The sequence below is a fragment of the Hylaeus volcanicus genome, chromosome 5, assembly GCF_026283585.1.
Source record: "Hylaeus volcanicus isolate JK05 chromosome 5, UHH_iyHylVolc1.0_haploid, whole genome shotgun sequence".
NCBI lineage: Eukaryota > Metazoa > Arthropoda > Insecta > Hymenoptera > Colletidae > Hylaeus > Hylaeus volcanicus.
In genome coordinates this window covers 6,209,822-6,221,135 of record NC_071980.1, presented here as the reverse complement: position 1 = coordinate 6,221,135, position 11,314 = coordinate 6,209,822, and the positions used below count along the sequence as shown (strand labels likewise).

The following is an 11,314-nucleotide window of genomic DNA, read 5'->3' as shown; positions in this document are numbered from 1 at the left end:
CATTTTCGCTAAGGAAAAAGTTGTTTCAAATCACCTCCCGAACCACCCCTTTCAAGGTGATACAACATTTTTGGGATTTTTTATTTTATGTAAATAGACCTTTAATTCGCGAGAAGTGATGGGAGTTTGGGGAATTTTGTACGCCCTAGGGGGTGATCCTGTAACTTTTGTCGTGGTGAAAATGCGAGCCAACTCCCAATTCTTGACTCTGTAACTTTCACCATGGTGAAAATGCGAGCCATCTCACGGGAGTTTGTTCGATAAAAAATGTCTGCAGCATCCTCGATCACATGTATCAACGGCATTACTCGAGATACGAAATTGAATGACGTTTAACCTATCTTTTAGAGATACTAATTGCAATGAGAAGTTCAATTTTCTCTCACCCACCACCAAAATTTACTACGCAACGGCTTAGAACAAGGAGTTGTCATTTTTTCTTTTCGTGGAAGTCGATTTGATGACATGTTTTGGATGTTTTGTGACTAATGAGGTGCGTACTTTTTACCTGTTGACATCTAATCGCTAGTACTACTCTCATGTACTCTCTATCGGTCCCTTCATTTAATAGTAATACACTTATTACTATGAAGACGTCGATCAAATTACTGGAGGCACTGATTTTGAAATTTGTTATAACTAATCAACCAAAAATATTTGAGAAGTACGTATTATTTATTGCATAACTATTCAGTATATAGTGCTGCCAACTTTAAAATATTAGATCCACAATTGGCAACGGTTCCTTCGCGCAGATAAACCTTTCTTACTTAGTGTCTCTAATCGAATAATGAACTTAAATAAATTTAATATTTCCTCCGGTGTTTACACGTTATTATGCAGTTTGTAGGTTTAGTATACACAGATCCAAATAAAAAGAAGATTTTGTATACTGCGTTCGCAACTAATAATTAAAACGCAAACAAAAGCAAGCAAACTATACAGAAACATATCACTTGTTTTTTTTTTGTTTTTTTTTTATATATAATAAATTACAATCATCATTAATTATCAATCTTGGAGAAATTCCAGTTTAATTAAACCTCACTTGTGTAATATCGATGGCGCATTTTTGGGCGCAAGTTCAGTGACTGCGACCGAAAAAAAACAAAAAAGCACATTTGATGACACGATTCTATTATAATCGAATAACACTCAAACTCAAAATAACTTGCAAGACATATGAGAGCAATTGTGTAACTACATAATATTACATAACTGAATGATAATTTATTTACTATTTATCTAATGTATCTAATGTTTACAGTCAGCAGCCATTTTCAATAACTCTTACCTTTTTCTTTCACTGTACACTTCAGTTGACTAATTGGAAATTATGATGAAACATTCTAGTCTCCACTTAATAATATGTTTCAAAGTAAAATTATCTGAAATCATTATTAATTTCAGATATACTTGAAAGAGAAAACTAAAACTTGTCATTACAAATAAGTATAATGTATAGGATGTATGATACAAATTATGAGATGTATATATTTAACAAAATAAAAAAAAAGTATTTTTTGCATAAAATATATTTTCAATAAATCAATTCTATTCTGTCCTTATATACCAAGTACAAAGAAAATATGTTTATTAAATATAAATGCAAAAGTAAAACAAAATATTATTTGTTTAAAATATACTATTTATGTCAAGTTTAAAGAGCGAAATTGTTATTGATCAATCGTTTTTGGCACCAGTGCGGTTATAATACAGTACAAACATTCTTATATAAAATTCATGGACTTAAATGTAACAGCAAATAAAAATTCAAAATTTTGTATAAAAAAGGAATATTTAACGTAAAAATGTAAACTAAATTCTAATATTTCTATTGTAAGTATCTAATACCGATATTTAATCTCTTTATTATTCACACGTGCAAAAACGATAAGATAAGTTGATTGAGCTGATTCTTTTAATTATACATAATTAAATTAATTGCTTAGTCATTCATGTAAATGAAATTCATTCTCGGAAGATATTTAAAATGAAAATATTGTTTATCAGTATAGGATACAAGTATAGCTATTTACATTTGGTGTTCCATGTGTTACTGTTTTAGTATTTATATGCTTATTATAAATTCCTTATATGTAATAAATTATTGATATTACAAATTCATTACATGCGGGAAGTATACATTCCGCTGAAAAACATCGATGTACATTCGCACACAATTCGCGAGTATCCGTAGTGTATGTTACAATTTAATAAGGAGTTCAACAACATATTTACGATATTAATTTTTTAATAACACAAAATTGAAGATATCAGCCTATAAAGTAGTCAATTATTAATATACGATTTTTAGCATTTTTTTTATTACGTCGTAGATATTTTACAATTGGATCATCTGCGAAATAGTAATCCATACTTATATTCTTTTTCCTACTTTGGGAAAATAGTTTGATATTTCAACATTATAAACTATACATTTTTTGCTTACATTTATATGAAACATGATTCAACAAATTTTTAAGAAAAATGTTCTAGCAAAATAGTCACCAAATTGTGAAATAATATTTACAAATAATAACTCGGTATATTGGTATATGGTATATTAATTTTTTATCTGAAATAATGTATAATTAAAATGAACTACTTTCATTCTGATGTCTTCAATTTATTTCCAATAAATCTCTTTTCTTCCGTTAAAACATTATCTTACGCACACGTATATGTATCCATATATGTGTGTATTTATACATATACACGTATATGTTTGTATGTATATGTAACAAATTATATATTACCTAAATTAGACGTAGAGTTTAGATAAGATTTTGTTCTGAAAATATTTAATAAGTTTGTAGATAAATTTTCTATAGCCATTATTTTATATGTAATGAATGCTGTTAAACGTTTGTCTTACTGTTGAGTAATGCAATTAACATAATTTCAATGAATGATAGGAATCGTAAAATACAGACACTTCACTTCACATCAACATTATGTCAGGATCCTTAAAATTTCTTCCACAATTCCTGACATTAATGTATTATTGTCACCTTTGCCTTCAATTAACAAATTGCCCAATGATTTCTGCAAAAAGATAATTTCATCTTACATTAGGATCACTTATTTCTTATATTTTTTCTTAATACTCGCAAGTTAAAAGTGTTGTTTTTCACTCACATCATATTTTAATAAAAGGCACACATGATGTCCTTTTAGAGATTGTCCATATACAGATGCAGTGTCTTTAATTTTTTCCACAAGTGTGAGATTACACTTAGAGCAGATTAAATTTAATGTAACATCAAAGTCTTGAGAAAGAGCTATATCTTTTCTGATTTTGTGTATAAGTTGGCCACTCTTAAGTAATTCTGTTAGTATATCTTTGTGTGAGAGATGTCCAAACATAAACTTACTGCACGGCAAAGGTATAGTAAAATCAAGTTTTTCCTGCAATGTACTTTCTTTGTGTTCTAACATGTACGTAAATGTGCCCCTTAATTTCTGAGCAAAAGTTACCTCCGAAATTAAAATAGTAAATTGTGTTTCTTTACTAGTATCTGGAGGCAGTTGAAATGGCAGTTTTATACCAAATTCATCTCCTAGCTAAAAAAAGAAGAAGTTTCTCATTTTGTCATTATGCTTAATAAATGTTGTGTACAATGTAAAAACTAGTAAATTTAAACTGACATGCGATTAAGAGGTTACTTATAAATTGCCATATAATTTTTCTCTACTTAATGTTGACTTCCATTAACTTACATTTCTCATTAATTTCAGTGAGGATGTATCTAGAACGTCAAAAACTAATTCTTTCACAAGTTGTTGACAATTATTTTTAATGAGTATTGATGCAAGTAATTTATTTGACTCGTGAGGAATATGTTTTAATTCATACATTATAAAAAGTATTTTATTTTTAACTAACTCTTCGTATGAAGTAAATTGTTGGAGTAAGGTTGTATTTTCTTCGGAATTTGAAAAATTATATCTTAGATCTGGTAATATTTCTTTCGACGGCGTTGAGATTCCAGCTGTTTCTTCGTAATCTGAAGATTTTTTATCCCTTTTACTTTTAGACTTCTTTGATTTTCGATGTTTTGAATCGTCATCGTGAGCTTTCTTATGCTTCTCCTGGTGTTTTGATTTTTTACGCTTGACATCTCTCTGTTCCGAATCTTTTTCACCGAATACCTCTGTATACTCATTAATATCAGTAGTCTGACTTTTTTCCGAAGAAATATTATTTTCCAACCACATATCAGTTAGTTCCAACTGATTGTCATATCGTTTCTCTTTCATTTCTTTAACTTTCTTTTTAGATTTTTTATGTCCCTAGTAAACACAATTTAATAAAGTAATGTCATTTATTAAACTATAAATAATACTTAATTTTTAATCAATGTTAACGGTTATTATATAAAAATATTTAAAACGTAAGTAGATACAGAATAAAAAATTACTTTTTCCTTCTTATTTCCTTTAACTTCAACATTTTCTTGAATCAAATTATTTTCAATAACTCTGTGCTCTAAAACAGGTAATCTTTCGTCTTCTCTCAAAGGCATATCTAGGTCAATATTTAAAGCTCTATGTGGATCATTTGCATCTACTTTATCATAGTCATCGCTGTCACTTAGTTCTGCACCTGGTGGAAGTTCACCTATACCTGTATTGACTACTTGAATTGGATAATCATCGTCCTGCTCGTCTTCGGAAGCTGATTTTTTGTCTACCCGAGTTTGAATAATTAAAATTAATGTTCAAGTACCGCGAAATATACATAGAGTATTATATAAAATTTAAACATACTTTTTTTGGATTTCTTCTTCTTTTTACCGTGTATTTTATACCTCTTATGATTGTTTATAACTTTTAAAGACACTGGGATATCCAACTCCACAACAGGAATGTTTTCAAACTCTTCATAAATATTCGATGAGTTATGATATGATGTAGAATTCTTGAACGTGCCTTTTAAGTAATGAGGATTGTTTTGTTGTTCCATTTTTCTTGCTTCACGGCGTTTTTCAAGTTCTTCTGGCGATGGTTCATTAAATTCTCGTTTAGAATAGGAATCATTTGTTTTATCTGTTTTAATGAAAATATCATTCATATCTAAATCTTCTGAATCCGAACTTTCCGATGGCGGATCATTAATCCATGAATCTAAATCGAGATCTTCAGGAATTGGCACCTAAGGAAGAACAAGATAATATTTCAATTGTATACAAACTTTCACCATACAAGGAACTTCTATACACCTTATGTAACAAACATTTTATTGAGATGGAAAAAATTTGACAGACAATAAAGAGAATTGTTACCTTTCTTTGTGCTTTAGGTGCAACAGGATTAAGTTCACCTTCGAATGCTTCCATCAGCTCCTGTGCCAAACCAGGATTTTCTTTCAAACATTCAAGTAAAACTAATGCAGAACTAGATCTTTCTTGAACTTCTAAGTCCCCACTGCACACAAAAGCTGCTATTTTATCTTTCAGTTCATAAATCTATAAAATAGAAAACCGTTTACATATTTTCACAATGTCATAATTCTTGGTAAATTTTATATAACATTTTATTATTTTATTATACCTGGTTTATTACTTCAGAATCCCCATTTTTTTCAGCAGTACATAATGTTGCTGTAGCAAGTTTCAGAATATTATGAACATAAACAGCTTGAATATGTCCCGGTAAACTAGAAGCTTGTGATCGTAACATCGACTGTAATGTTGCTAGAGGGTCGTCTAATTCACTATTAAGTCAATGTGTTATCAAATATATTTCAATCCAACTATTAATATGAAACGATAGAAATATATTATACAATACCTGGAGAACTCTCCACAAATCCATGCAGCAGCATATAAAACTTCAGACATTGTTGCTCTTGGCTGACCTGTTAAAAGGTACGAGTTCTCCAGCAATAAGGCACATTGTTGAACTGCATATTTTCGTATAGCTTGTACACGAATCGCTACATCAAGTAATTGAGTTGCTACTAATGGTCCATGTTTAGTACCTTCCATTCGTGTAAGTTCAACCAATACAGATATGTACCTAGAAATATGGGTATGTGTTGTGTAAATTATATAGCTAAATAAAAAATAAATGTTTTGTATGTATATCATTACTTTACCATTCAAAGTATGTAACAAATTGATAGTTATTTTGTGAACAGATTTGAATAATTTTTGAGAGTAATTCATCTCGATAAGCAGTGCCCTCTGCTTTATCCATATGCACCATTAACTTCTTAACTATCTCCATCAAATTTTTCTTTGAAACCATTCCATACAGTAAATCCAAGGCACGCAATCTTATACTTTCATCTTTATCGTCCAAGCATTGCATTATAAGATCTTTGTGAGCTTGTACGCTCTTAGGATGAGTCTTTAAAATTTTCGACATTGCTAGTAATCCCAAGTATTTCAAATTTTGATCAGAATCTTCTATCAGTATCCTCAACTTTTGAACACACAACTGTATTGAATCGGAGTGATTTGGCATGCCAGATGAAATTGAAATTAATACAGCTATTACTGTATTTATACATTCATATAGCAGAGACATTGCAGATGTACTAAAAATCAGTAATATTACCACATTAGTGCTAAATTTGATATGTTAAATTGTTGTATTTACATAATTAATAGTTTAGAAAGTAACATAATAAAGCAATGGTTGTATACAATGAAAAAGTTACAGCAACAGAATACAATTGTAAATGGTTAAAGGAAGAAAATATTTAAATAAAATTTCCATATAAACAACGATAAAATATGAAGCTATCTTACAAGCAATAGTCAAACCTGTTAATGCATTATTTTGTTATACTTATCAATAAAAATACATTAAATACCTGTGTATCAAATTTGTAAGGGGTTCTATTAATTTTTTGCCAAGCCTAGGTTCTAGAGGTGTCAATGCGCCAAACTGTAAATATAATTGCACTCTAAGAAATATGACAAGATTTAATATACGGACATTTCTAAACATAATTTACACAATATACGAAATGATGCTCACAGATACTAGTAACCCTTATATCAATACCTAAAAGTTTCATGATGCGTCAATGCGTCAAACGCACCATGAAATTTTGCATATTATTTCATGAATCATTGAAATGAGTACCTGAGTATTGATGTAAGAGTTATAAGTAAACACAGGCCGCTAATGCATACTCCAACTAATATCTATATAATTACTATAGTTTAGTGAGAAAATAATCAACTAATATGAAAACCTTGAAATCAGGTCAATTAGTGGTTGAGTGAGTCGCCGACCCATTTTCGGCTCAATCAGTGTTATAGTGGAGAACTGAGCACGTGAAACAAGATCAATATTACTTGGCTCATATGTGAAAAATAAGTATGTGTAAATGCAGTGAGTCCTTTAGCTATGCAATTAATTCATTCCGAATCTTTCTGCATAAGTTTTATTTTCTCTACAATACATTTAGTACAAATCTATAAATACTCTTTTTATTGTAAGAATGTAATAATATATCTATGAATTTGAGAACTCACTGCATTTATAATTATAATAGTGAGCCTACATTTCCATTAATCTGTTTCACTTTGTTTCTATAAAATTTAAAAATGATATTCACTCACCAATTTAATAATTTTTATTAGCATCCAATTATTGGTAGATGTTGTCATAAGCTTGAAAAATACAGGTGCTAGACTTAAATAGTTTTTCGGATTCTTTCTTGCTAATTCGCAAACTACATTAACTGCAGCACTTTGCACACCACTATCTGGATCTTCTAATTTTTCTTTCAATCTCGGAAAAGCAGGCCGTAAGGCCTCTGGAAATCGCAAGAAAACTTTGTACATCATTAATACAGCTTTCTTGCGTAGGTATGGCTTTGTAGATGTTAATAATGTCATAATGTCGTTAACTAAATCGCGTGCAAGATCTGAGCTTATAAAGCAAGACAAGCCGCTTAGAGCCAGTCCAGCATCATACTGGTTTTGGCTATTTAAGTCTTTACGAATCATATTAGTAGTTAACATCAAAAGCTGCAATAAATTGTTCCAATAAATAATTCTGTGTTTATTAAGAATAATTCAATTATGTTACAATAATATAAAGTCTTTAGAAACCTGATGAATTCATCAACTCCAAAGCGACTAGCTTCCCTCTTTGTAGAACACTGACACAAATCCTTTACATAATCATTTAATGGAGTAGTTTGATTATAGAGATATTAATGAAGTAATAAAGTTTCATATTGCTGTTTATGACTACTTGTAACGAAATATACATTACATTCATCAGATTTCTTTGAGACATTAATTATATGTCAATTTCAAATAATTTCATACTTCTGTATCTGCATGAAAACTTTGACTTCCTGCTAAGTAGCCAATTCGCTTATACGTAAATTTTGCAGATGACATCACTTCGATTATGTTGAAACCAGCCCAGCTAATATCATACCCCAACATTTGAAGCTGAATAAATTTAAATAAATTACATTAATAATAGAAAAAATATGACTGGTTACAATTTATACACATACTAAACTTACATATGTCAGCTTTGCTACAGCATTTGCCTTGACTGCAACATTATCTTGTCGTAATTCTTGTTTAATTTCTTCTATGCATTGTGCAATATATTTTGCCTATAATAGTATAAAAATATTAGTAAAAAAAAAAAAAAAAAAAATTCAAATCATTAACGTAGATACAATTGAGGTTATGTCGCTGTAATTGATGTTTGAACCCAATCTACATAATATAATTATGAACGTACCTCGTTTTCCTTGTTGTTCCTAATTCCGCGGACTAAATCCGTCAAGTTTTTGTCGAACATACGTTCAAAATTTCCTTTTACTTTACGGAGAGCCATAATGGCATTTAAAAAATAAATGGTATATTTTCAATATCGCTTTAATGAATTTTTCTACATCCGTCCGAAGGTCCGACTTAATCGGATAATTCGCTTTGATTGCATTACCGTATGTTAGAAACCTTAAACTTCAATCACAGTCTTACATTTACATTTTTTGACAGATCGGCGGATAAGAAAGTCCCTCGATGATGAAACCTAAGAATTATCGCAAATAGACAAACTACTCAACATTCCTGTTCATTACGCAAAATTTTGCGAACACAAAACTCCCAAGTTTTGTCAAATTTCGGAACTGCTAGTTATAATTCGTCTGTTTTGATTGGGTACATTCCAGCCATGAATTCATGATTTCTACACTACACAGTTGGAACTCCTTATACAGTCTTCATGATTCCAGCGAAAAAACTGATATTCTGGGGGACTTTCTAGAAAAGGGTTAGTAAATTGAAATCACAATTCAGATGAAATAGATATTGATATATTTATATAAAAGCACAAATGCCAATTAGTGGACTCAAAAATGCATCGCCATTTAGCGGCGGCGATCGAACTATTTTTTCACATATATTCACATCTTTTACTTTTTCCTGCACATTCATATAATTTTACATCGTAATTATCATAAATCATCTTCTAATTGTTGAATTAGATAATAATATATACAGTTTTTCAAATAAATAGAAATTCCAAAAAAATGTGACGCCATCTCTCGGCGAACCGCACAAGTTTGTCGTGAAATAGTTCCTACTTTGCGCCGCTAGATTTATGTTTTGAATAATTTCATTTTTGTGTCGCCACCTAGCGGCGTGCGGTGGAAACTATTTCACGACAAGCTTGAGGGGTTCGCAAAGAGATGGGGCCACCAAAGTCTCGATTTGAGTGACGAGTCGTAAAAGCGGTCCTACGCGGTCACTCAAATCGAGACTTTTCCACTGAAAAATCAGTAAATTTCGAAGCGTTCATTCAACTTTCCACTTTCCGTCATTCACGGTGACATTCGTCTCGCTTGTACCCGATTGTTGTTAGTTTATATTTACGACGCGACAGTCCTTAGTTTTTCATCCGTTTATCGAGCTTCTGGACCGCAACGAGAGGAAAATGCCGATTGTACTTATCGTCCTGGACACGTTGCGACGGTGCGCGAGCGCGCGCCTATCGACCAGATCCTCGTCTCTCCTCTCGTTTCCTCACTGTTAACAATCATGTATGTATTTCACTTGAATCCCAGCTACGGCAACGCCTCGAACGTCTTTCAGGGGATCGAAAATGTCCAGTCCCCACGTGGCCATGCGGGAGATACGAGAAAGAGGAGGTTGAACAGTTCGTTGAAAAGTTGCTTCACAGTTTCCTCTTCCGAACGTCACTTTTGCGTTTAAATTGGTCCAAGCTGTCCGGATGGGCTCGACAGTGTCCCATCGTCGCGGAAAATCGTGTTCCGCGCGTTTTGGAAACCGAACCGTGACTTCTGCCTAAGAATCCCGGGAGCCGAGCTTTTTCATCTCGATGAGAAACCAGCGAGAAACGTTGTGAAGTGAATAGTCGTTATAACGTGACGAGTGACCGGTAATTAAAGCTGCTGAAGTTAATTAGAAAAGGATCCTATCCGAGACAACCCTATGAGCTTAATAACCCGAAGAATTTGGAAAAGAAGAGAATAGGGATTTGAGATGAATTAAATGGAATCGGAATAACCGATCGTAAAGTGGTCGAAATAATTCGATGTCGCGGTATGCGATGGTCCTATAACAGGTCGATGACGTGCAAGTGCGTCAAATTTGACCTGTTTCGGCCGGCACAGATACGGGATGCCCGGTTTTACCAACGAGACGTATCGCGGATGATGCATAACCAGCGAAACGTACTTTACGTAACCTTGGCGCTAAAATGAATCGAATCGATGGTTTCGTTGCTTTAAAGTGCACCTAATAGCACCCTCTCGCATCGCAGTGTCGAATCGAAACGTTCGTTGCGTCGATGTATTTCGAATCAGGAAACCGCGATCGAACGGTTTCGTTGATAATTAGATCGCCGTAGAGCTTGCTAGAAATGTACCGGAAAATATGCGGTTCGATATCGAGAGAAAAGAATATTTTTTGGAAAGCAACGGACGTAGAACAAAAATCGAATTTCGTGGGAAGGACATCGAACCAAAAATCTATTCGAGGGAAATCGGTTTGTCGAGACAGTAATGTTTCGATAGATTCGACGCAAGCTTGATGATACCAGAGTTCGGAGAGTTTGTAGCGTAAATAAAGACGGCCTAATTTTTAATCGTTCGAGTGCCGCGGATTTTTCCAGATATCCGATCGAAAGATGCCAAATAGCGTTACGGTGGAGCCTTACTCTGTATCCACACTAGTTAGGAGACGAAAGTGACCGGATTCGGAATTTTGGGATTGGGATAACGGATCGTTTGTATTATATTAAATTTTTAGTTTGTTCAAATAGAAGCTAAGAAATTTCACGATTGGTTTTAATATTT

The 11,314-nt window shown here is 32.3% G+C and overlaps 3 protein-coding genes and 1 long non-coding RNA gene across 8 annotated transcripts in view; 2 read left to right on the top strand and 2 right to left on the bottom strand.

Moving 5' to 3' along the window:
• The window catches only part of LOC128877672 (venom acid phosphatase Acph-1-like), a 5,602-nt gene extending 4,258 nt beyond the window's left edge, over positions 1 to 1,344 (bottom strand). Inside the window, exon 1 of one of the 3 annotated variants that reach the window (XM_054125187.1) lies at positions 1,049 to 1,344. In XM_054125187.1, coding sequence (XP_053981162.1) covers positions 1,049 to 1,121 — 73 coding nt within the window. In that variant the 5' untranslated portion in view covers positions 1,122 to 1,344. Of the gene's footprint in view, positions 1 to 501; positions 684 to 1,048 lie in introns of those variants that run through there. The other 2 variants (XM_054125189.1, XM_054125190.1) reach the window with 2 other exon arrangements.
• Positions 12 to 1,834, top strand: LOC128877674 (uncharacterized). The gene is made up of 3 exons (XR_008457286.1): positions 12 to 493; positions 572 to 664; positions 1,411 to 1,834. It is a non-coding gene; the product is annotated as an uncharacterized LOC128877674 (long non-coding RNA).
• Positions 1,835 to 1,987: 153 nt separating this feature from the next.
• On the bottom strand, positions 1,988 to 9,044 carry LOC128877671 (AP-3 complex subunit delta-1-like). 3 transcript variants are annotated; one of them, XR_008457283.1, is made up of 15 exons: positions 8,734 to 9,043; positions 8,507 to 8,602; positions 8,301 to 8,429; positions 7,584 to 7,994; positions 6,827 to 6,900; positions 6,104 to 6,547; positions 5,797 to 6,024; positions 5,557 to 5,719; positions 5,289 to 5,471; positions 4,774 to 5,158; positions 4,425 to 4,693; positions 3,724 to 4,296; positions 3,142 to 3,567; positions 2,879 to 3,048; positions 1,988 to 2,794 (listed from the first exon to the last, which is right to left on the bottom strand). XR_008457283.1 is itself a non-coding variant. In XM_054125186.1 (14 exons), exons 1-14 carry the CDS (start codon positions 8,827 to 8,829, stop codon positions 2,956 to 2,958), a joined length of 3,570 nt encoding a protein of 1,189 aa, XP_053981161.1. In that variant the 5' UTR covers positions 8,830 to 9,044; the 3' UTR covers positions 1,988 to 2,955. The 3 variants fall into 3 exon arrangements, 2 of the variants coding, with proteins under 2 accessions (XP_053981161.1, XP_053981160.1); XM_054125186.1 differs by lacking the exon at positions 6,827 to 6,900 and adding an exon at positions 7,214 to 7,287 and having other exon boundaries at positions 1,988 to 3,048; positions 8,734 to 9,044; XM_054125185.1 differs by having other exon boundaries at positions 1,988 to 3,048.
• Positions 9,045 to 9,324: 280 nt separating this feature from the next.
• LOC128876207 (uncharacterized) overlaps positions 9,325 to 11,314 on the top strand; it is a 9,940-nt gene continuing 7,950 nt past the window's right edge. The window contains exon 1 of the mRNA XM_054122382.1: positions 9,325 to 10,036. The gene's annotated coding sequence lies outside the window, so the exon portion shown is untranslated. The remainder of the gene's footprint in view (positions 10,037 to 11,314) is intronic.

Coding starts and splice junctions, on each gene's coding strand:
- LOC128877671 (XM_054125186.1), bottom strand. CDS start 8,829: ATGGCTCTCCGTAAAGTAAAAGGAAATTTTGAACGTATGTTCGACAAA. Junction 7,288..7,583: donor TAATAAAAATTATTAAATTG/GTGAGTGAATAT, acceptor TCACGTGCTCAG/TTCTCCACTATAACACTGAT. Junction 5,159..5,288: donor CACCTAAAGCACAAAGAAAG/GTAACAATTCTC, acceptor GTTCTTCCTTAG/GTGCCAATTCCTGAAGATCT.